The sequence below is a fragment of the Podarcis liolepis genome (assembly GCF_965112155.1).
Source record: "Podarcis liolepis genome assembly, chromosome: 8".
In the NCBI taxonomy this organism is placed as follows: Eukaryota; Metazoa; Chordata; class Lepidosauria; order Squamata; family Lacertidae; genus Podarcis; species Podarcis liolepis.
The window spans coordinates 34,759,997-34,785,800 of record NC_139560.1 but is presented as its reverse complement, the minus strand read 5'-3'; the positions used below and the strand labels follow the sequence as shown (position 1 = coordinate 34,785,800).

Below are 25,804 nucleotides of genomic sequence, written 5' to 3'. Positions count from 1 at the left end.
GCCTAGCGGCAAAGCAGCTGCCTCACCTTCATCCTCCTCCACCCGGTCTCTCCTCCCGCTGAGCAGACGCAGCTCTCATCTGAGCCACAGGAGTTTCTTAGGCCACATGGTCCTGCCTGGCATCCATCTTCAAGGTTAGGTCTGACGCCAGCTCCTGATGAGGAGAAGAGGGCATATGGGCATGGGCAGAGTGCAGTGCTTATCTAGTGAGTAGAACCAGGCATGGGTCTCTGGCAGGGCTTCAGCCAGGCAGGTTTGAGGCGAAGGCACCTCTGATTTTTGTCAGTTACGCCTGGCGTTTTGTTTAGGGGCCCAACCAGGGCCGGATTTAGGTTTGATGAGGCCCTAAGCTACTGAAGGTAATGGGGCCCGTTATATGTCCAGCTGTCCTTTGTCAACAACAAATTGTGGCTGCTTTTTGTGTTGAATATAGGGTAATTTATAGACCTAATAGGTATCAAAAGCCATTTGCACATGCAAAATGTAGGCACCCTATATATAGAAATGAGCAAACCAGTGATATTTTAGGGAGCAGGCTAGCAGGCGGGGCCCATTACTTACCTCATAGGAGCCTACACAACACAAAACACTGTTGCTGTATGTAGGTTTTAGTTTATTTGTTTTTTATCTTATATTTTGGAAATGTACATCCAGCTTTTTTTCCTTTAATTTTTTTGGGGGGCCCCAAGAGAGTGGGGCCCTAAGCTGTAGCTTGTTTAGCTTATATGTAAATCCGACACTGGGCCCAACCGCATTATTTGAAGAAGGGGGTGGTGAATCAGGCAGGAAAAAATCTGGAGGTCTGCTAATTATTCTCCCTCCATGCCCTATGGGGGTGGGCATTAGCATGGGTGTAGCGGGGGGGGCAGGGAGGGACAGCTGCCCCCAAAATTAATAAAAATACATAGCTAACTGAGGTTCTGCCCCCACCAACAAAAGGCCTGCCACCCTAACGAAAGGCCTGACTCCGTCCATTAGGCCTCTGCTTGCATCTCCCCCCCAGATGAAAGTATTAGTTCCTCAAGCTCTGGATGGCTATTTGGTTTTAAAACATGCACAACATGCCCACTGTCAGTGTTCTGCAAAGTTAGAAGTTTAGCGTACAAACTGTTAATGCTGTCAGGCAAAAGAACATGAGACAATCTGCCCTGGATGAGAGGAGTGGCTCATCTAGTTCAGCTTCCTGTTCTCAAACTGGCCAGCCAGAGGAAACACCACAAGCAGAACATGAGCACAAACACAGCACTCTCGCAACTCAGAGGAAGATTGCATTTGACAGTGGAGAAAGTGCATAGCCATTGTGGCTAGTAGCAATTGATAGCCTTATCCTTCATGAATTTGTCTAACTCTCTTTTAAAGCAATGGATGAGGTGATCTCAGGGTGCCTGCCCTGTAGTAATCAGCAGGATTAGCGCTCAACTCATTTTCTTGCATGTGAGACACCTAGAACTTAATTGATTATGATCACAGCCTTTATGGGCCAAAACCTAGCGGCCCAGTCCTATATGCAGTGGCACACAATGGTGCTTCCTAATTTATCCTACGCACTCGCAATAACCAAAGTAGAAAGCAAAAGACAAAGCCAGGCAGTGCTATAGGATCTCACTGTGTGGATGAGACAGTTGTAACAGGAATAAAATTCAGATTGATTAGGCGCTGGGGCGGAAATTAATACCCCGTTTTATTATAAAATCTATGTACCACTCAGTTTCAGCACCTCTCAGGTGGGCACCATTGCCATTATAAGAGAACAAGGGAGGCATTCATGTTGAGTTCTGGCATCTCTTTTTTCCTAGAAAAATAGCACTGCTCAGGACCATTGATTTCAGTGGGTCTACTCTGAGTAAATATTAGTTGGCTATCTAAATAGAACCTTAGTTGGTAACCTGGTCACTGCATTTGGGACTTCTTTAAGGGAAGTCGCAGGTAGGGCACATTATAGTAGTCTAGTCTGGAGATTACCATAGTGTACATTGTGGTGGCCAAATCATCTCTGAAAGAAGCTGTAGTTGGCAAATCAGAGCAGAAAACACATTTTGAGAACTGGGATACTGAACACTTCCAACAGAATTGCTGAGTATATGTTGAATCATGAGAGCAAAACTGCTAAACACTTAACTGAGCATCAATAGAAGTCAGTTATTAAAATCTGAATTAAGGGCTTAAGGCTCATCAATTTCAATGGGAGAGCCGATTTTACACTTAAATCTCTCCTGTTGAAATCAGTGGGGTTTTGAAGTCCTTGAGTTTCACTGGTTTGTGTTCTTTATGTGGAAACAAGATATAAATATAAATAGAGCTCAGGATGGCTGCCCGACTGATTAAACACACTTTTCTGCATTAAATTAGCTGGCGATTAAATTCTTTGGAGATTTTTATTTACCCTGCTCTCACCTTTCCCTCTAACTCTTAGCTTTAAATTAGGACTGGGGACAAGCTGCTTTGATATGAAATCCAAAGGATTGTTTCAGAATAAAACTCAAAGCTGGCCCTGAGCCAAGTTTCCAAGCCACGGACCACAAGATGCGAACGGACGCTCTCAACAAACCATTAGCTGGTACCTTATCTCACTCTCCTCAAGGAAATAGTTGCAAGCTCTGTGAATTAATCATCTTTCCATTAGAAGCCTGGGAGGCGTTTGCACGATTGAAAGCAATGCCTATATTCTCTAGGTACAAACGCTGAAATTGTTCTTTATGAAAATTGTTTGGGTTAGGATAAAGTAACCGTTTTGCTCGAGGGGAGTAATTTAAACGTTGGGCTCGGAGGTTAAACAATCTTTTCATAAGTTCCTTTTTTCTTTTCTTTTACTCCCATTATTCTTTTTCAGAATTTGCCAGTATTGACCTTTGCCAAAGAGGAGAAAGTCACGGCTCTTCATATTTTCCAATAACCTTTCCCACAATTAATAAACAATGATATTTTAAGCCTAGATAAATAAGATAGCAACTCTTTTAAGTTGCCATGTAGAGAAAGGCATCACATTAAAATAGCCAGCATTAAGGTAATTTTAATTTTATAGTTTTATCATTTGTAGTTAGCTGCAGTGGTGCAGTTTGGTCATTTTTAGGCTCCAAAACTTAATGGTCCTTCAGGGGCCTCCTCTTCCTTCAAAATCTGGGAAGATTGGGGCCCTTGAATTCTGACCCAAAATCTTACCTTCATGGTACAGCTAAATAGCTGTCCCATGTGCATGTTTGTGTGTAGATAGTAATTCGCTATATGATATCCACCAAACATCACTAGTGCTTTAAACAGCTTTTCACGTTGGGTTGTATTCAGTGTAGTGCTAAGGATTTCTCCTTGCACAATTGAATGTCCTCTCCTTTCCTCCCCATACATGCCCCCTAAATCTGTTCTGGGCATGCCTGAAACCCTCCAGGGCAGATTTGGGGATGGTGTGGGGTACGGGTATGAGGTGGTGGGGTAAAATCCCCTTGCAGGGGGGGGGGAAGGGGCAAAACTGGATCTTTTCAATTAATACCATTTCTCCCAAAACACCAATCCCAGGACCCATTTGAGAATTTTTTTTTGCAGGTAGGAATACAAAAATAGGAGAATCTGTTGGGTTTTCCGTACATTCAGTATAGCCCTTATTAGGGAGACTGTTGTATAACAGATTTTCCATATGTTTGGGGCAAGTGTGTGTGGAGCGCAATACCACAGAATATGAAGACTGTGGGCCATGCTCTAGTAATGACAGTACTAATTCTATGTGCCTTTGGCATCCCCACAGAAGCAGAAGCACACTGTGGGGCAAATCACATTTAAAATTTTAAATCTATTTGTAATACAGCATATGGGCTTGCTTTACAATGAAAGAAGGGAGGAAAAGTCTGCCCAAGTCCCTAGTCATGCCTGGAGTAGATTTCTGAAACCCTCTTGATATCCAATAATAATATAAAAGTACACAGACTTACTTCATTAGTGGGATGGACACTGAGATGGCCAATATTAGTTTTTACAACTATAGCAATTTGAATATATACACATATTTAGAGATGGTCCCATTATTGTTCCAGATTTTGATATCTGGTTGCTTCCACCTGGCCTAACTCCATATGATAAATCCAGATTTCTGAACAAGAGATAGAATTCTGTGTATGCACCATTACCTCACTCTAAGCATATAATTTTAAACATTTATTTTATTGACACCCTCCCCCATCCACACACACACAATTTAGTAATTGCACAATGGTGACAATGTCTCAATCAAAACTAACAGGAAATTTAAAAACAACCACCTGCACTGCTGAAGCCCAAAATATTCTGTGTGGGAAGAAAGGACAACTCATTGCTTTGTTCTCTCCAATAATTTTAACTGCGATACTCCACCATTTAATCCCTGCATCATTTTGGAAATACCCCCAACTCCAAGTTAGTTGTTCTCCCTTGGAGAAAAATAATAATCTAAAAATCCTCACCAAATTCTTCTCTGAAAATTGTGCTGGAAAAATGGGAATGCAAAAATCTGGGACAGCAGTGTTTGACTGGATCTGAAATCTATCCCTAAACACATTCAGACTGTAATCCTATATCTCATTGAAGTAAGCTGAACAGAATTCAATGGGACTTTGTTGGTAGTGTTCTATGTATGTGAATATATATACTAAAACACACACAACCATATATTTATGGGACTCTGAACAATAAAAAGTGATATTTGGAGGCTGGAAATTACAGTTCAGCAACATTAATGAGAAGAGACATTCAAAATAAATAGGCAGGGTGTAGAATTTTCCCAAACAAACACTGGGATTGAAATTTTGATTGTGTGATAACATAGACACAATAAATCAAATCTCTGACCCAGCAAGACAGAAAAATAAAGCCTGATTTATTTGTTGCCATTTATGTAGCCAAGAAAATTAAAATATTTGGTATTAATTGTAATTAGGAAGTGGAGTCTAGGGAAAAGTTACGGTAATTTAAAGGACAGATGGTATAAGATGCAGGATACTGCAAAACAGAAAAGCAGCAAGAATTTATGCTGCTTGTTTCTAGAGTAGTCCCACTGATTTCCATGGGATTACTCAGATGAAGTATTTGGGTCTGCAGCTAAAATTCTTTCAGGATGAACAATGCTTCCTTTGGGAATTTTGGCTTTTATTCATTTATAATCCCAGTTAAACTGAAGTACAATAATTTAAGCCAACTGGCACCTTCTCCTAAACACATTTACTTGGCATTAAGTTCCTCTGAAATCACTGGAACATGTTTCCAAATAAGTGTGTTGAGGACTGTGATGTAAATCAGCTTAAATTCCAAGCAGATTAATTTAAATGAGGGCCAAATTAGACAATATAGGAGAGATGCATAAACAGTCCCCTGATCCCCCCCCCTTCATTTTAAATGCAGCCATGAAGGGCTAAGGATGCTTAAATATTTCCTTGCAGGCCATTTCTCTAATCAAGTCATGCCCCCAGCTGTTTCCACAACCATAGGGTCCTGTTCTTTTGCCCTTTGGATGAAAAAAGCAGGGAGGCATTTCCCCCCAGAATAACAGCCTAGAGGGCAAGAATTAAGTCTGTTTTCCTCCAGCCAAGGTCTCCAGCATCTCACCCAGTTTGGCCATCAACTGTGAATCAACCTATGATGACACAAAGAGATCACTTATTTTGCAAATTAAAGCAAATCAAATGATGTTCAAAATTATGGGTACAGGATACTGATTAAAAAGAGAGAGCTCAAGGGACCACAGCTAGCAGGAGAGCAGGTACTGTGTACACAAGATGCTACTAATTTGGTTCTTGTGTGTTGCATGAAATGACAGCAGACTTTGGAATTGTTGTCAGAACGGTCACTCTAATGGTGTAGGTCCATGGACTTCTGGAGATGTGTATCGGTAGCCCCATTCTTAGCTGCAGGATCATGTCCAGAGAGTAGAGCTGGGAGAGTGCTCTTCAACCCAGTTTATCCAATTGAGTGCTCTCCCCAATGCTATATGAAGCCGTTGAGGGTAGTCACTAGGAGTTTTGGAGCACGGTGCCATATGTAGGCAGATGATACCCAACTCAATTTCTCCATTATGCCCAATCTGTTCTAGATGGGGTTCACTCCCTCTGAAGGAGCAGGTTTGCAAGCTAGAGGCACTTGTTGATGCATCTTTGTCATGAGAGGCCCAAGCGACCTGTGTGGCTTTTACTAGCATTGCTGGGTACACCAGCTGCAACCATCTCTGGACCAAGACAGTCTGACTACAGTAGTCCATGCATGGCTAACCTCAAGAATCACTGTAGCAAACTTTGTTGGTTTGATTGTGTTATCTGGACCAGAAGTTGCAAGTAGTGCAGAATGCAGAGGCCAGACTGCTTACAGGAACAGGTTACTAGCAATATACTGCTCCTTTGCTGAGAAAACTGCACTGGTTGCCAATTTGCTACCATGTCGGGTTTAAGGTTCTTTTGTTAAGCCGAAGCCCTAAACTACGTGGGGCCAATACTAATTTCTTATGCTCTACCTCAGTAGAGCATCTTCTGATGCTCTTCTGATGGGGCAGTTTTGTTGGTAGAGACCCATGGTTTGGTCAGCCTTTGCCAGGGACTGAGCATTTAATGTGACAGGCCCTGCCTGTAGCAGCCCATTAGGAGTCATCTTTGTCTTCTTTTAGACACCTTTTGAAAACTATTTTTCAGGCAGGCCTTTGAATTGTGAATTTTTTACCTACTGGTATGTATTGATGTTATTATATTATTGGTTTTATGTTGTACACAGGCTTCTATGAAAGTGTGATATTTTAAATAAAAACATTTACCAACATACAAAAAGGGCCAGCAAATAGTGCCTATGTGTGGGGACTTCAAACAAATGTTGCAGTGTTGATTCCTTTTGATAGTCAGGATAGCTCCACGTCCTTTGTCAAAATACTCCATCTATCTTTCTGCCATTTTCCATCCTCAGCAGTCACCGGTCCAACCCAACTGAGCATATGGAGTCCTCATTGGCCTGTTTTGATAGGGTCTTTTTTCTACCGTAAGTTTTTATTCTGCTTTAAGCTTTTTCTGCAAACCTTGGGATTTCCCCATGCACCTTTTCTCATTAAGACACCTGTGTGCTTTACTTTAAACTTTTTATTTATGAAGTTACATATATTGGATCTGTTATACAAAATATTGCTTTTGTATTATGAAAAATTACTGTGTCAGCAATGAAAAACTTAAAACATGCCTTAGTGTTTTCTGATTAAAATATAAAACTTTCTCCACAACATTCAGTTTTTCTTCATAGTTGGTTTGGTGCACTCATTTGTTCTCTTGATAACACAAAAAGATGTTGCTTTTCCAGTATCTTCTTAAAGAGGCATTTGTCTTAGGAGGTGAGGTTCAGACAGGTTTTTCTGTACATTTTGAGGATTCTTCAGGGATGAATGGCTACATGAACAAAACATTGTAAAGCAATTATTTTAAAGATGAAAATAATTCTGGATACAATAACAGTTTAATGCCATTTGCCTCCATAGATGTGTTTATATTCTATGCTTAAGCTTCTGTTAAATTCTGCATAAGTGTTCAGTATGTAACTAGACTAGACCATGTTCCACAGACATTTATTTCTGGCAGTACATTCAGGCTGCACTCCTATACCCACATTCTTCTAAACAGAGTATGTATAGAAGTGCACTATAAATGGCTATATTTATTTATAAAAATATTTTAGCTACTACCTATTACAATCTGCCTTGAGCTGGTGTGCACAGGTGTAAAACACAAATCACAATGAAACTGTTCAAACAGCAAGATCATAATGAAATGAATATGATTGTAGCTGGTAACCCTAAGGGAATCAGTATGTGACTCCTCCACATTAAATGTGAGAAAAAGCCTGAGTGCAGTTGTGTTTTTAACAAGCACCAAAATATCATCGGTGTTGGTGCTTGTCAGAGGGGAGGTGGTTCCATAAAAAGAGGGCTGCTGCAGAGAAGGCTCTTTCCTTAGTTTTTGCTCACCAAGACTGGTATAACTAAGAGGGCCTCCTTGGCCGAATAAAATGCTTGAACGGAGCAGTAAGGAGAAAGATGCTCCTGTAGGTTTTCTAGCCCCAAGTCATCTAGGCCTTATAGGCAAAAACCAAACCTACAACCTGGCCTGGTAGCTTATTGGCAGCCAATGCAGCTCCCTTAGAAGTAGTGCAATACACACATATCTATAAGACGCCCCTATTTTTTGGGACTCAGATTTAAGAAAATGGGGGGAGATGGCCCCATGTATAAGACGCCCCCTAATTTTTGACATTGTTTTAAACGGAAAAACCCCCTAGTCTTATACATGGAAAAATATGGTAATTGGACACTCCACAGTGTAACATAGTAGCAGCAGTCTCCAGCTTACAGACCAAGCTTAAGGAAAGCTCTACACAGAGAGCATTATTACAGTAGTCTATTCTTGATGTTACCAATACATGGTCACAATGGCCAGGTTATTTGGGTCCAGGAATAGGTACAGCAATGCCGATATATGGTACTCCTAGTCCTAGCCATTGTAGCCACTTGGGATTCCAGAGACAGAAATGAATCAAGCTACACTCCCAAAGTGTGTGCTTCCTTCTTTAGAAGGGAGAGCAACCCCATCCAGAACAGTCACATCACCCAACTGCTGGACCCTGGAACCACCCACCTCCATCCTGTCAGGATTCAATTTCAAATTACTTGCTCTCATTATTACATCCAGACACAGGTTCAGAACCTGTACAGCCACATCTGATTCAACTGTAACAAAGAAATAGAGCTGGATAGCATCAGCATATTGCTGACACCACATTCTAAATATCCTGAGGTTCGCTCCTAACGGCTTTTTGTAGATGTTAAATAAACAGTATAGTCCCCAGTACAGTATATATGTTCAATGGTACAATCCTATGTATGTTTACTCAGAAATAAATACAATTTTGTTCAATGGAGATCAATGCACTGTAAGTATGCACAGGATTGCAGCCTAAATGTTAAATCTAAAAAATCCCTACACAATGCAAACTGTAATACCACTAGAACATACAATGACTGCAGTATTATCATTGGTTTCTATGAGATAAGTAAAAAATATTCATTTGAGGGTACAGCATAATCTTGTAGCATGTCTACTCAGAAAACAAAACCTCAAGTTCAATGACACTTACTCCCAGACTGTGGGTATGGAAATGTATTCTTAATAACTGCTTGATATACTCGTGTTAGGACTAGAAAGATATGTGCAATGCAAATGAAAATGCAGAACACTTCTTATCTGAATTTCAGTTACCCAATGCCTGATACTTGTATTTCTTTTGTGTTCTTTGCACAGATGTATACTCTGTATTTTACATAAATAATTTCCCCATTTATCTTAATTCTGGCAATCCAAATGTTTTCCAGATCATTCCGATAAAGGAGTCTGTTCTCTGTCTAACTGCAGAGCCCAGCTAGGGCGGTCTGCTGTGGAGACAGGTTTCCACTGGGAGATTTCTCCTGACAGGAGCTCAGAATGCTACTGCCAGGCAAGGGAAGGCACATTCAGAATTCAACCATGCTCATGTGGTCTTCTGCAGTGTGCATATATTGCTGAACAGGAAATCAGTGCAGTCAGCTTTGATAGTTTCTGGGGGAAAGTGAGGACTAGGCTGAGTCCAGCATCCGATTTCCTCTCACTGCAAGAGACGATTGGCACTTTCAGTAGCGAAGGACAAAGGGAGAATCCTTGAGTTCAATGATAGTTTGACAGTTTACTGGTACACTCAGATATCTTTGGATCACATCCTATATATGATGCATAAAACCCAAGCAGCTTTAAGGCCAAGGATCTCCTGACTTTAAAGAATACATGTGCAAGAATCCTACATTAGGTCCAGGAAGTAGTTCTGGGAAGTTTTAACCTCATACTCCATTCCTTTTTTAAAATCACCCCCATTGCTACTAGCTGTGTTGAGGAAAAAAATACAGACATGCATTAGAATCAGCTGCATATAAAGTCTGCACAGTCAGCACTGATTCGGTTTGCCATGTAGATCAGCAAGGTATCAGCGTAGGATATCAGAGTTATTGGATTGTGGTGATTTTGTACCACTCAGGAGTGGATTGGCAGAAGGATCAATTGAGCTCTCCTCCCTTCCAGGCTTTCACAGTAAATGGTATTAGAGAAGTGGTAGCAGACTGTATGTGTGCTGTTTCTTCACTCCAATCACCCTATAAGGGGCTTTTGCCCCCAGTAACTTCCAAATATGAACTGGAAATCCCCACCGCCCTGCGTGCACACAGCATACTACCAAAATGACATTCCATTTTAAAAAGGACTATCACAAATAATGTTACACATATATAGTTTGGCCCTATCAGTTACAAAATGTGATCAGCCTAAATCAGAATTTTGCTAAAAAATATGAAATGAAAAAAGGAAGAATTTCAAAAACAAAAATTGTTCAAATATCAACAAAATAGTCCCTGTGTGCTACAGCTGTACACAGGAAGCTGAACCTCCCTCTCTTTTAGTATGTATTCTCTTGTCAATATAAATTTTAGTGGATTAACCTCTGTGAACCCATCTCTCTAAACAGTGCACTTCCAGCCCCTCATTTATGTAGAACTTTCAGTTATGCAGAAGTTTCATATACTGATGGACTCCAAAGGTATGCTACAAGAAATATACCTGATTTTCTCAGCAACTCTGTCTTCTTCATGGACGGTTCGATGGGATTCTTTACTATAAGGAGGTCTATGCATCTCAGACAAAATTGCAAAATTTGGTTTTTCTTTGGTCATTGGGAAATAGTAAATAGGAAAATGTGGGTGTGGGTGTTCTTTGTCATTATTATCTGCAGGGTACACAAACACATGCATGCATTAATTAATTCCAAAAACTTTTTTCCTGAAATATTAACCAAAACAATGAAGACATGGTTACACCTGCAAAATATATAATAACTAGATAAAGTGGAAATACAATTTAACAGAACCATGGATAATATATGGAAGTACAGCATTTTTCAAAAATAAACTATAAACATTACTGATGTGCATGTTTAATGTCAAAGTGTCTGAGAACATTATCCAAGCAGAATTTTCAGCTAAAAATTGGAAGTAGCAGAAAAATGATAAAGAGAAGCCTTTGCTCTGTTACTCATTTTACAAACTAAGACTCTGGAAAATGACATAAATAGGTAAATAATGATGATGATAATTTTTTTAAAACTACTTTTACACAGTGATTCTCTACAGGCAGCAATACTATAACTGCTCAACTGTACACAATAAAAGTACATAAACTTTTAAAATACTGGGTAAATGTAGTTCAAAATTGTTCCTATAAAATATTTTGAAGATTTGCTACAGAAGATAAATAACCCATTCATCAATCATTTTACTGCATTATTGAAAAGAGTGAGTATACTTTATTTCTTTAGAAGATTTATCTACTGTACTTCGTACAAGCCAAAGGGCAACAAAATCAGAAAATTTAAAAACAAAGCATAAAATAACACAACCTCCAAATACATAACATAGCAACACAACAATTTACTAATACTATCAGCAGCAAACTAAGCTATTTTTCCAGTCAGGTCTCTCATCTTCCAAATGCTTTCTGAAAAAAAGTGAATCTGAACTAGTCATACCTCGGGTTAAATTTGCTTCAAGTTGAGCGCGTTCAAGTTGCGCTCCGCAGAAACCCGGAAGTAACGGAGAGTGTTACTTCCTGGTTTCGCCACTTGCTCATGCGCAGACGCTCAAAATGACGTCATGCGCAGACGCGGCGAAAAGCGACGCGCGTGCGCACAGATGTGCCATCGCTAGATATGTTTTATCTCTAGATGCGAATGGGGCTCCGGAACGGATCCCATTCGTATTTAGAGGTACCACTGTAATGGCCCAACTGGGAAGGGAATTCCACACAAGGTGCCACCAATGAAGAGGCCCTTCCGCAGGTCCTCACACTATGTATTTCATCCCATTTAGAGGTTACAAAGAAGACAGCATGGGCATGTCAGTATAGCAAAAGGCATTTTTGCATAAATTTGTGTTCCAGGCTACTTAGGGCTTTACATGTCAAAGTAAGCAACTTCATCTGGACCCAGAAAACAATTGGCAACTGATTTTAAAATAGGAGTAATATGCTCACAGTGTGCTACCCCTACCAGCATTCTGCACTAGTTAAAATTTTTGGAACACCTTCAAGGACAGTCCTAGATAGAGTGCATTAAAATCCAATTTGGAGGTTACAATAACAGCCATGGCTGGAATGTCCCTATCCAGAAATAGCTGTAGTTGGCATACCAGCCAAAACGGGCATAAGCTCTCCTAGTCGTAAATGACAAAGATTGTTCTAAAAGCACCCCCAAACCATGCACCTTGTTGTTCAAGTGCAACCCCATCAAGTACATGTTCTGCCAACTCCTGGGCAAGAGAACTACCCACCCACAGTATCTGTGGCTTGCCTGGATTCATCTTCAATTTACTGATCCACATCCAGCCCAACACTGCCTTCAGACAGACACTGGTTCAGGGCCTGCATTGCCTCTTCTGGTACTGATGGAACAGAGAGACAGAGTTGGGTGTCATCAACATACTGATGACAAGTTGCTCCAAATCCCCTGATGGCTATTCTCAGTGGCTTTATATAGATATTAAATAGCATCTGCAACAAGATTTAAGCCTACAGAACTCAATAGGACAACCCCTACAGGTCAAGCAGAAGTCATCCAATACTGTTCTCTGGAACTGTCCTTGGAGATAGGAATGAAACCACGGCAGTGCAGTGCTTCCAACTCAGGGGGTGCAGTATACCATTGCCAATAGTACCAAAAGTCACTGAGTAAGCAAAGAGAATCAATAAGGCCACACTCTCCCAGTTAATCTCTTGACAAATGTCACTGATCAGGGCAACCAAAGCAGTTTCAGTCACTAAACCTGGCATGAAGTTAGAAAGAAATGGGTCTAGTTGCTTTCATCAGAGCATGCTTGAAGCTCTCTGTCAGCTTGCTCTTGCCAGCCAGGAGGAGTAAGAGTCAAGAAGGCACATGGTTGGCTGCATACATTAGAGCAGCTTGTCCATGTCCTTGTGTTGCAGTATTTGAAACTGATTCGTAACAGCGGACCAGTCAGTCCTCTGGACGGCTCTATAGGATAACCAAACTTAGCATCCAATTTAGAATGGATCTGAGTAACTTTACCCTTGAAGTGCCTGGCAAATTTGTCATAGCAGGCCAATAATGGGACAACCTCCTTCATCTGGGAAAACCCTTTACCACAAAGGAAAGCTCTGCTGGATGGCTACTTTAAGATGTAATATTGGCAGAGAAGTATGCCCATAACCACTGCCACACAGTAGACACAAAGATGTGCTTGTAACTGTGTTTGGTCAGATTCATCTAGCCATCACTCTTCTTGCTCCTTGAATTTAGGTTCCTCAGTATTCCAGGGAGCCATTTGGGTTTTACCCTGTTGAAGAGAGCTTCTAGGAGCAATCCTTTTGAGAACTGCTTCAGAAGAAGTATTGGCCATGCCAGTTGAAAAATCCCCCCACAGCATTCACGAAAAGACTAAACACTCCTAGCAGTAACCTTAAAAGCATTATAACCTTTTCCTTCTAAACAGCCTATTTTCTTAATTTTGTAAATGATCATGAAGATAAAGTTTGTGTACCAAAATGTAAATATGGTGCATGTTCATTCATCATGCTTTCTGCCCTGTTTTTCTTCCTGGCATCTCTGGATGCTTTCCAATTCATGAGGAATTGCCTTTCCATTTCTTTTATTTCTTTTCCATCGAGGGACTCTGAAGAGGTAATATTTGTAAACATGTATCAAGAAAATGCTGATTAACTCTGGCTTACCCAATCCTTTCCTAGATGTGGCTCTGGTATTCTTAGGAAGTCAATCATGGATAAACTTTTGCCTCAGTATGAATTGTTCTTTCACCATCAATGATTATGCCAGACCTGAAACACCAGTTTGTTTCCCTAATCTCCACCTGCTATGGTATAGGTGCTAGATTCCTAGCACAAGAGAAAATCTCATCTCCATGCTTCAGTGAGCCCTGCTGTGGGGTAGCACAACAACCACCGGTGCTCTACCAGTTCTTTGGCAGAATCTAGGAAAGCTTTCATGGGGGAAGAGGGTGGCTGTGCCAGCATCCTGGGTGGCATCCTAAGGGCTTCTGTAGTAGTTCTATCAGCTCAATCTGATTCTGGCAGGTGACTGTGTGCTTTCCTCCATGTGAGCTTGAAGGCTTCATTCTTCATAAGAAATACAGCAGATATTTCTTAGTTGGATATTTCAGACAGGGCCTCTTTGTCTGTGGCACCCAAGATTTGGAACAGTCATGGGAGGTCTGCCTGGAATCATTACTATTTACTTTTAGAAGAGTTTTATTTCAACAATAATTCTGAGTAAATGTACATAGGATTGGGTGGTGGCTTGTTATAGGCCTCTCTCTGGACCCCTGTGGAGAGTAAGAATTGCCTCAGGTGTCTAGGCAGGTTATTTCTACTAAAAATGTATTTTGAAGGTTGCTAACAACTAATAGATATATGGGACTGGCAAACTAGTAATTTTTTTGTGACCTAGTAACATCTGTTGGCCTATATAGAAGTCTAAGGCTACAATCCTATACCCACTTAGCTTACATATTCACAGGAAATTAGTTGTATGGTATGCAACACAATCCTAGACATGTCTACTCAGAAGTAAGCCCCAATGAGTACATCATGGGACTTTTTGCCAGGTAAGTGTGTTAATGCATGGATTAATTTCTGGTAAAAGAAAAGTGCTCTCTGAAAGTACATTATTTTACCAAGGGATTTTGATTGCTGTATAACTCTGTCCTTATATTTTGGTTTCTGGCAAACAGGATTTCCATTCAGCTCTAATTTGCGCAGGTTGGTCCATACACCCAGCACAAACTCCAAGTCCTGCAAATACCAAAGAAAAGAAAATCAATACTTAGTGCTGTAACTAAGTGGATTCATAATTCTATTTATTCAATTAAATGTAAACTTCCTAAAGTAATATTATTTACACAGCTACCTTTATAAAGTAATCACATGATGGCATGCGGTATGTTAAATTAAGAAACACAATGCTTTACACATAAAGCCAAAAAGCAACCTTCTAATTATTCCTTAAACATGATTTCAACCCTTTGATCTTCACTTTCTACTGTAAAGGTAAAATGTAGAATATAGGCCAAAATCCAGAACACCAGAAACACATAAGAACATAAGAGCCTGCTGCATTAGACCAGTGGCTCATCCAGCATTCTGTTCTCACGGTGGCCCACCAGAGGCCTGTGGGAAACCAACAGGATTTGGGCAAAAAAAGAGAACTCTTCCCTTCCTCTGGTTTCCAGCAACTTGTATTGAGAAGCATTGCTGCCTCCAACGGTGGAAGCTGAGCATAGTCATCATGGCTAGTAGTCATCAATAGCTTGTTACTTCATGAATCTGTCTAATCTTTTCAAGCTACCATTTGCACAGGTCTTCATACATATATATAAGATGTTGCACAATACATGTGCTCAATTATAGGGGCTTACATGCAAAAAAAGCTTGATTTTCCTCATGCAAGTTGCATCAGGGCCTACATGAAGAAAATAGACTCCCCATATGTGGAGGTATATCTCTGGATGCCGGCCATAATGTAGCTGACTGAATATATATGAAACCTTGGTAGATTGCACTGGAATATTACTACTGGTTGTTGTTGTTGTTTTGATGGCACTCTACAATATACAAAAACCCTTCACGTGCCAATGAATTCAGAGTTGTTTGTTCATGGAGAGGAAGCCACAGGTAGATAATTCCTTCATGATTATTGTAATTATTTAGAATAAAATTAATAAATTTCCTCCACATCTGTTATTTTCTTGGCCTGAGCTAGGAGAAGGAAAGTTTTGTGTTTTTACATAACCTTTATCTAGTGTGGGTTTCTTTTTTTATTAAGGGCAATTTGACCTAGTTTTTCTTTTATATTACTACAATATATAAACTAGTTAACATGGCTTGTATGACTTATAAGATTTGGCAGATATGGGACTTCTTGTGGAAATGCACTGCTCAAGTACCTTCTTATTGCATTTCTGGATACTGTTGTCAGCAACCAGAAATAATAGCACTTGGCAACTGAATTGAAAGTAATTTGCTTTTTCCACCAGTGGAGAAATATTTTCACTTCCATCTGTGTAAATATTCTCTTTTTCTTGATGCTCTTATTGAAAATTTTGTAACATGCCACTACCTTTACAGTGACTTAGATCCTGAGAAGTGCCAGCGGAAGTTGATGACCGTTTAGAATGTTCTATTTGTTTTCAACTTTTTTTTAGAGTTTTGCTCACTATACTGTTTTGCCATGGCTAATTTTAACTCACATTTTTTGTAGGCCACCCTGATATCTCTACAGACAAAGGGAGAGTTATAAATATGTCAACAAGGCAGCTTTCCTTCCCACCAGCTCCCCCTCCATCGGCAGCTTCACAGGCTTCTTCTGAGAGTCAGGGACTCTCCTGAATGAGGTAGGCTGTGGGGAGAACCACTGAAATTCAAGCAGAGCACATTCTCTGTTTAGAGATCCTGCTTAAAGAAGATGCCTCCATCTCATTTTCAGCTACTCCCTTTTCACACATCCCAGGCCACAGTGCTACCCTTATTCTGGAGAGTATTTCACCCTCAGGAGAGGCTACTTAGAGACTGTCAGTGAGGAGTGGAGAACAAAATTTACCTTCTGCTGGCTTTTTTCAGAACTCGTTATTACCTATTATTACTGTATTTGCATTCCTGCATGTCGTTTACAATGATTATCACGAAACACTTGTGGCTCAATACACAGGGATGTACACAAACAGTTCTATGACAAAAGGTGTGTTGTGCCCGCCCTGCTCCCAGATAGATGAGTGGCAAACGCTAAGTTTTGGAAAGGGTTTCCCCTGCACAGAACCAGATTTGGATCAGTGAGGGGAACTGCATTGGCAGGTCCTGTCTACACGTATGGTTCTCTATCCAGTTTCAGACATACATGCAGAAGCTTCATGTCATGTCCTAGCTAGATTAAATTGTTGGAAATGTTACTTTTCAATGTACAACAGAACCTCTTAAGCTATTCAGCAATATTTTCTAGTGTCTACCAGTTATCCACACAAACCAGATGCAAGGAGCAGGAGAGCAAGGGTTTCTTTTTACTCTCCAGTATTTCATATTTGGGAAAATCCATAATTCTTGGACTGTTAAATTTCAAGTTTGCCAGAGGAGTCATGCAGAAGATGGAAAGCAACATGGAGATTTTCTTTTAAGCTTTCCCACAATGAGCTATTTATAGAAACATTCTGCTTCTGTAACATTAACCTCAAGGAACTGTTTTCTTTCATAGTTATATACATAATATTCTGCTCTGATTACTAAATAAAAAGGCATATATTATTTCTCACATATAAAAATATATCAGGATGTATTTTCATATCAGATACAGTGTTTCGCATATCTAATGTTTTGCGTATCTGGACAATTTGGCATTTTATTTCCCAAACTGAAACAAAGTCCAAGTACATGCAATTACATTGGCTCACATTAATCTCTTATCAACCTAAACTCTGCCTTTGTTTTCTCCATAAATGTCAAAATTTACATTGTAAGATCCATTGAAATCATCTTCCTATACTTGAAAAACTAGAATGCACTTGAAAAATTAGATCAACTAAAACTGGTTTTGAAAATGTAAAATAGTATATATTTCTTGGAACCTTGCTAAGTAAATAGCTAAACTTTGATGAATGTACCCACAGAATTTTCCAGATTTTTGTTGACTACTACTCACTTGATAAATGATCCAGAACCTGCTCACGCCATTGTATGTTTATCTAAGAAGGTACTAATCCCATGTTGAAATATGATTACCCTTTGGATACGCTCTAGTTGTTCATTGCCTTCCTGTCTCTAATAAAGTGCTTTCACTTTACAGCCTTTCAATAAGCTATACTAAAGGGACTAGACACTTTTTTGGGCAGTCTCTGTTTGATAAATGATCATGTCATGCTATCACTTAGAGGTCTGCTACAAAATACTAAAGAGCAAATTATATTCTAGGCAAACTGTGGGAGGTGAAAGCCTCAGATGACATCCGTAGTACTAGCAGCAGCCTTCTTCCCAATTAATGATGGCCATTTAAGAACCTGTATTTGACCAGTGTACTCCAATTTTTATCGGCTGTGTCTAGCTCAACTGCCCTAACTACATCTGTAGACAGCAATTTGTCATCATTCTGACGGTCTGCCATTATCTCTTTCAGAAAATCTATATTTTCTCTCTTGTTCCTGACTGAATTGTGAAGTGAAGGAATTCATCTTTTTGATATCTTGTTGTCATAATCAATAATGGCAAAAGGTTGAATAAATTAAAGATTTACAACCATATTCCCAGAACACTGAACCAGCGTAAGGCTTTCCGAAATACGGTAAATAGGAATGGTACTACTTTAGTTATTTAAAAGTGAGAGTCTTATAATCTGAACCTATAGACCATAATCCATGGTTATGTGCATAAAGGGGGTACTCTTGTGCGACATGGAGACAGGAGATCCATTTTTTGGCATACATGCCATTTGGTTGCATAGAACAAAATGTGAAACCTTGGAATGTGTATATGTGATTAGGATCGCAGATCTGACAGTGCTAATTGTCTGTTTGGTGGTTCATAGGACAGAGCATCACATCTGTACCCTAGGATGTAGCTTTACCTAGTAACCACATGGATTAGTATTTTAATTTTTAAAAAGCGTAATTAGAGCCTTCTAGGTTAAGCCAAATGCATCCTACATCTTGTTTCTTATGGTCTTAAAGAGTTGCCTATAGGAAGCCCAAAGTTGTGCATGAGAGCAGTAGGCCTCTCCTACTGCTTCCCAGCAAGTGATACTCAAGAGACATGCTTCCTCTGATCCTGGATGTAATATATAGTCATCATGACTAATAAGCATTGATTACCTTGCTCTCCATGATCTGTTTAATCCTCTTAGATAAATGTTTTAGTCTATTCCGTTATGGTTTTAACTTTCTGTATGTTTTAAATTATGGTTGCAGTTTTTTTAGTGACAAAGTTACTGTTTTATCGTTTTTTTGTAAACCACTTTGAGGTTTGCTTCCTACAATCAAGCAGTATATAAATTATATGAAATAAATAAACAGATAGAAATGAGTGTGATAAACAGTGTTGTAAAAGCCATAAAATGAAATGGGACTTCATCACTGTAGGCCACAGAAAAAGAAAAATATATCCATGCATATTAACTTTAAATTATCCCATAAAAACAAATAATTCAAACCACTGAAAGATTATTAAATATTAACTGCCTTAATTTCCCATATATGCTTATCAATCTTATTTCCTCTTTATTACCTTCACATGGTGAATTTGGTTGTCAACAGCTATAAGGTGGGAGATATTTTCCAGAATTGCTAAATCACTCACTTCATCAATATTATTATTGCTGATATTCAAAACTGTTAAAGACTTCTGCAATGAAATTAACATTTAAAAAGAAAAGTCAAAAGTTAACTGCTGAAATCATATGTGGTTACTAGAGAATAAACCTGATTAAACTTAGTGAGACTAACTTCTCACTAGAGTAAAACATGCATAGCACTGCACCACACAACTGTATGTTTTATCAGCACCTCATAACGAACGCTTTGGGCTCATCTACACTTTTGCTTGACCCATATTTTGATTGTATTGTGTACTGGTTAATTCCCCTGGGACTGAGAGCCTTTCTCATTGTTCTGCAGCTGTGCCTTGTGAAAACCTGATCTTACCCACTAAGTCAGATCTTATCAGATGTGCAGAAAATTTGAAGTGAGATTTTGCTTAACTTGATTTTCACTGGATGATCAGAAAAGCCCTTGGACCTGGAGGAATTGATCAGTACACAATACAATCTAAATAGTCTGAAACTGGGTACTTTTAATGCTCTTTCATAATACAAATGGCAGTAAATTGACCATGAAAAAACGATGAGGAAGAAAATACATACAAAATACAAATATAGAGCTGTACTTTTTTGTAGCTTCAGTTTTGAAGTTGTCAAATGACAAATGAGTAGTGAGAAGGAATACAAGAGGATCAGGTTTTGCTGCATCTAATGGGTATATATAATACATATAATGCTTATAATTAAGCTGTGCTTGCTCAGTTTTAAATGGAAATTTTTAAAAAGGATTCTATAGCCAACAATCTACACATTTCTTGCAACCTTGGTTTGTTTCATACGATTACAAAAATTATAATAGGGTTTTGCTTCTAAATTAAACATACCTAACCGAGCAAATGCTCATTGTCAACCAAATGTTCTTGGCAATGGGAATGACAAACATATTCTATCAAATGATGATAAATGAATGCAACATAAATGATTACAGAACTTATTGTAAAACAAAAAGAATTACCATAGAACTCACTACTATTGGACACCCTTTGTTTTACACATATTTTTGATGTGCAAATAGTAGTAGTAGTAGTAATAATAATAAAAATTAACCCTTTTGCATTCATATCCTATGGGAATGTAGCTCTTTGGCAAACAGATATTAGACTTAAAAATAATTCTTGTAATTTTTTCGCAATCAATATCTTTCACCAGATGTCACTGAAACTCTATATTCTTACCGCTAGTGAATGAAGACTTCTTGGGTCAAACAAAACCTTTTCTCCTAGGGGAAGCTGCTGGCTTTCAACATGTAATTCTCTTAGTTCTTCTAAAGTCTCTAAGCCTTCTACTACAGTGATGTAATTGCCGCCCAGATACCTTAACAGTATATAAGAGGTTTTCAGTTCTCCCAATTTGTTTTAAATAATGCACACATTTCCAAAAGTAAAAAAGTGTATTTTATGACAAATAAAGTGTATTAAACTAAAACCCCAATTTCCATAGGGCTCTATGGAACCATCACAGAGTTTTCTACAAGCAAATCTATTTTGTAAAAGGTGAAAGATTTATAAAATCTGAAGAGAAATCAGAGTATGCAAATCTATTGAGAATTACCTGGAAACAACCCAAACAAAATGAAAATGTTTTAAAGCAATGTTTAGAGGCAGGGTGGAACGTTGTCCTATATAATTCATTACTTTATTGTAGAAATATTAATAATAAAATGTAAAGAAATATTCCAGATATTATCAATTGCTAATCTGAAGCATAATCCAGGCAAAGGAAAAAACTGTAAAAATCAAACTGATTTCAGTGGGACAGAGTCAAACATATGCTTAACTCATCCAGTAAAATCACTAGCCAAACTTTGGGTTAATGTGTTCTTGGATTAATGAAATATGTGAACAAAATTATCATATTTGAAATAAAATATTGACTATATTCAGCAAGTATATACAGTAGCTATATTTCTTATATCAATTTACACATCAGTTAATAAATCCAATAATAATTTTAAACTTACAATTTTTCAAGTTTTATTAATGATGCTAGATTTTCAATTCGTGTAATACAATTGTTCTGCAGGTATAGGTGTCTTAGGTTTGTAGCAAAATCCAAATTATGTATTTGTCTAATTTGGTTATCATACAAATAAAGGACATTAAGGTTTTTACACAAAGACAGGTCATCCTAAGAGAAAGAATGAAGAAAGTGTGTTACTGTGTAGTTCACTCATAAGTAAAATGCTTCAGCTCCCAGATACAGCCTTTTCCTACTGCATGGGCTTTTTTTATACTTCCTTCAACATTTTGATCTTACTATCTAGGGTATCCTTGGTAGATATAGTTGTAAATATAGAATGAATGGATACTATCTTAATTTATGATGGCTAGGAACTAAAGAATAGCACGCTGTTCTAAATATCTAAGGGGCCACTGAAGTTGTCCTCCCCCCTAAGTTACATAGCAAGTTACTGTACTTTTGAAATGGATGAAACTTTCAGAAGCACTTTATTATTGGGCATGGGGGTCTGCTGTTCAAAGGAGAAAATGGAAAGTTCTAACTGCCCGTAGCCAAACCCTTAGGAATGCCTGAACTAGTTCTTCGGATCTCAGCTCATATTTTCCAACTGACAATTACACTAGAATTGTATATCATTCCAGAATATAGGGATGCTATGATCTCCCCAAATTTCAAGCAAATTTCTGAAAGCAATACATTTACTTCCACTATACTCAAATATATTTAAAACAAACTATATTTCTGATTTAAAACTTTCAGTACAAATGAAAGGTGCTTTAAATTAACTGTTATTGTCTTTTAGTCAGTAATTTCAAGCTGATTATTGTAATGGTATAAAATTTAATTTAACAAATTCCCTCCTGACTCTTTTGCTAACTGAAAGAGTATTGTTTTTATTGAAGTTATGTAAGCACCTCTGGCAGACTTTTTGGCTGAAGAGCAGGATAAAAATGCTTTGAATTGCTATTAACAACAGAAAGCAAATAACAAATAAAAAAGAAGTTGTATTTTCAAATAATCAGTGTATTCTTACAATTATATCTATATTTTTATTTGATAACTTGAGATGAGTCGTTTTCCTCAAGTAATGGGCCAAGGACTCATCTCTGCGATTCTTCTGATTGAGGCTTTTACCAATTAGCTCCAATGTTAGTCGAACCATAATCTTGCAGTAAAGTCAGTTTTTTACTCCCAAGAATTCAATATCCATGTATTCCTTTTTGTCACACAGGGCCTTCAAATAAAACAAAAAGTTATAAAGTATATTTCAGTCATAAAATTATTGTATACTCTTTTTCCAACATTATTTTCTAGTTACTATGAAATAATTTAATTACAATGAGATTTTCTTCTCATTTTCAGAGACATTCTTAGTCATATTCCTAATAAAGAAAAGATTAATGGTAACAGATGTCTTCCCAAATTTTCTACAGACTATTATACTAACATCCTAGCTGTTTATATAGAAGCAGGGCGTAGTAGGCTAATGGTGTTTTGATTTTTAAAATCTGTATAAAATTCCATATGAATAAAACCATTACAGTGGTCCCTCTGCATGCGAACGGGATCCGTTCCGGAGCCCCGTTCGCATCCTGAGCTGAACACACCCCATGCCTGCCGTGATTCGCCGCTTCTGCGCATGATGTCATTTTGAGCGTCTGCGCATGCGCGAGCGGCAAAACCCAGAAGTAACCTGTTCCGTGACTTCCAGGTCGCAGCGGAACGCAACCTGAAAATGCTCAACCTGAAGCTACTTTAACCCGAGGTACGACTGTAGTTTTGAAGGGGAAAAACATAGTAGTGATCAAGTACTACAGTATTTCAGAATAAGCTTTGTTTCTGTTTGAGATAAGGACTTCTGCTCAGATGGCACCTGTCATCTAGGATTATTATAAGTACGTGTGTGTGTGTGTGTGTATGTATTTCATAGGGGCAACATTTTATTCAAAGCTTTTCAGTCAAGCTACACCTGACTTTATAATCCTAATTTGGAATTAAAGTCCTATTAACTATCTTGAAATTGAGTTCCTTTTAAAGGGACTCACTTCTGGCTGATCACAATTAAACTGGTGGTCACAGAGTGACAATACTGCAAAAATATATATTTATTACAAAAAACTATGGGTACTTTAATAAAAAGTCCTGGGGCTTCCTCTTCTTCCTGATCCCCCACCTCACAAAGTACTAGAAAATGCTGATCCCAGAACCTTAGAGCTCCCAACACTACTGTATATGTGAGAAGATACACAGAATTGAGTCAGGTAAGCTCATGTCAGTACAGTGGTACCTTGCTTTACGAACTTAATCTGTTCTGGAAATCCGTTCTTAAACCAAAGCATTCTTAAACCAAGGCGTGCTTTCCCTTAGCGGGGGGTTCAATTTACACTCAACAGGAAGCGGAATGTGTTCTGCTTCCAAGGCAAAGTTCACAAACCAAAACACCTACTTCCGGGTTTGCAGCGTTCTTAATTCAAGTTGCTCATAAACTAAGCTGTTCTTAAACCAAGGTACCACTGTACTGGCAAATCTGATGAATGCAAAGATTCATATCACTATGAAATTTTTAAAATCTGAAAACCTTTCATCAAATTGGAATGCTTTTTACCCAGAAATGCCTCTAGAATATGGAATTCTAGTACCTTTTAAAAACAAGTATAGTGCTATATTGTGTTCATCTTGATCCAGGGACAATCCTCATATAACAGTTGTGAGAAAGATGTCCTATTGATATGGGCAAGAAATAAATTGACTGCTGTTCACTACTTCTAAATTAAAATGATCTGTAGAAATACCAGTGCTTATCAAGTAGAAAAGGCCCAGGAAATGGTACAGCACTGCTGGTAGCAAAATGGAACTTCAACCACTTTTTTATGTTTAAGGGTCAAATGAATTTGAACTCTTTTTGAAATTTCAAAATTGTGTAATGGGCACGATGATTAAGCAAGGGCATAAGCAGGGGGGTGAGCTGCCCCCTCAAATCAAGTAAATATATAAAAATACTTACCTGTGACACAACTGGTCAGTTAGTTAACTCAGTTCTCTGCCCCCCTAACATAAAGCCTGCCCCACCTAAAATAAATTCTGGCTTCGCCCATGGTTCTCTGGTTTGCCTTTTGTATAGGGGTTATTCAGCGGATGAAAGATGGTCCTTACAGTAGCAATGCTTCTAGCTGAAGGGGTGGGGAGAATGACATTTTCCCACATTTTTGACCATTAATTTTGGGTAAGAGGCAATACCCAGAAACACCCTTTTCTGGAAAGCTGTCTTGAATCCCACAGAACAAGCGAATGCCTCCTCCTGTTTTGCAGGGGTCGGATTAGATGATTTTGGGGGTCCCGACTCCCTTACAATTCTGCGACGTGTCAGGCAGGGACACTTCAATTTACTGTTATGCGTGGTGGTAGCGCTGGAATCATCTTGGCGTGTTAAAAACTGCTGAAATTAGCCAGGATTTTTGTTGGGGGGGGGAGAGGCTTCTGTTAGGGGGGGCAGAACCTCAGATTTGTATTGTTTTGTATTCTTTTGCGGGCAGCTGCCCCCCTCCCAGCTACACCCATGCATATAGAAAGAAGAGTGGGGGAGATGGCAAAAGAAGCACTAGCATATCTGCCAGCATCCTGCTCCCCAATCGCTTTTCTCTCTGCTTATCAGATCAAGCCAAGACTGGGGGAAATAAAAGTGTCGGAAACGAAAGATTGCCAAGGGGTCGGGGGGGGGGGGCAGTTTCTACGGGGCTACACACAAACCAGACTTGATACGGGCTCCTCAGAAGGACTGTCGTCTCCCTTCGGACGAAGTGTGGCAAGGGCTAACGCGCCTACACTAGCAAATTATATGATGTCTCAAGAAGGTGGCTGGGCCGTCGAAGCCCCGCTATTCACCGACACCGACGCACACGGGTCTCCTTCCCCACTCACACGAACTCCACGCCCTTCTGCCCAGCGCTTCCCCACAACCTCTTTCCCCGCCAAACGCCAGCGACAGGTAAGGGGACGGGTCGCAGCAGGGCGCGTGTGAACACAGGCAAAGAGGCTTCGCCGCCACGGATGGAGACGCCAAGCGCGTTGCTATGGAGGCAGAAAAGGTCGCCTGTCCAAACACTTCCGCGGGCAACGGGAGGCGCAAGAGCGCACCTACGACCCGCGCAGCGAAGCGCGCTCCCGAGTCGCGGTCGAAGCGGGGAAAGGAGCCGGGCGGAGGAAGAAGGTAAGGGTTTGCGCACGCGCAATTTCACGTCTGCTCGGCGCGGTCGCCGCCTAGCAATTGCCTGTTGTTGGGGGCTTCTCCCGGCGGGTTGAATGCCGCTGACATTCGAAACGGCGCGCGCAGCTGAGTTCGCGCGGCTACCTCACAAAGGGACTTGATTCCATTTTTTATGTGTGAGACGTATCGTTTAACGGCCGAATCCTCCCC

General features: G+C 39.5%; 2 protein-coding genes and 2 long non-coding RNA genes across 12 annotated transcripts in view; 3 read left to right on the top strand and 1 right to left on the bottom strand.

Annotated features, from left to right (window-relative positions):
* The first annotated feature begins 96 nt into the window (after window positions 1-96).
* On the top strand, window positions 97-14,906 carry LOC310713476. The gene is made up of 4 exons (XR_014529280.1): window positions 97-206; window positions 6,904-6,975; window positions 10,525-10,596; window positions 14,813-14,906. It is a non-coding gene; the product is annotated as an uncharacterized lncRNA (long non-coding RNA).
* PPP1R42 (protein phosphatase 1 regulatory subunit 42) lies at window positions 7,059-25,694 on the bottom strand. 8 transcript variants are annotated; one of them, XR_014529272.1, is made up of 10 exons: window positions 25,538-25,694; window positions 22,424-22,624; window positions 21,392-21,558; window positions 20,607-20,745; window positions 19,341-19,457; window positions 14,756-14,873; window positions 13,607-13,738; window positions 12,400-12,490; window positions 10,617-10,782; window positions 7,059-7,373 (listed from the first exon to the last, which is right to left on the bottom strand). XR_014529272.1 is itself a non-coding variant. In XM_083517611.1 (9 exons), exons 2-9 carry the CDS (start codon window positions 22,550-22,552, stop codon window positions 7,295-7,297), a joined length of 1,047 nt encoding a protein of 348 aa, XP_083373737.1. In that variant the 5' UTR covers window positions 22,553-22,624; window positions 25,538-25,679; the 3' UTR covers window positions 7,059-7,294. The 8 variants fall into 8 exon arrangements, 6 of the variants coding, with proteins under 6 accessions (XP_083373737.1, XP_083373735.1, XP_083373734.1 ...); XR_014529273.1 differs by lacking the exon at window positions 25,538-25,694 and adding an exon at window positions 25,309-25,512 and having other exon boundaries at window positions 12,380-12,490; XM_083517611.1 differs by lacking the exon at window positions 12,400-12,490 and having other exon boundaries at window positions 25,538-25,679.
* LOC310713477 lies at window positions 16,684-21,388 on the top strand. Its single transcript, XR_014529281.1, has 2 exons — window positions 16,684-17,817; window positions 20,872-21,388. It is a non-coding gene; the product is annotated as an uncharacterized lncRNA (long non-coding RNA).
* CSPP1 (centrosome and spindle pole associated protein 1) overlaps window positions 25,553-25,804 on the top strand; it is a 76,007-nt gene continuing 75,755 nt past the window's right edge. Inside the window, exon 1 of one of the 2 annotated variants that reach the window (XM_083517555.1) lies at window positions 25,553-25,597. The gene's annotated coding sequence lies outside the window, so the exon portion shown is untranslated. The remainder of the gene's footprint in view (window positions 25,598-25,804) is intronic. The other variant, XM_083517552.1, reaches the window with a different exon arrangement.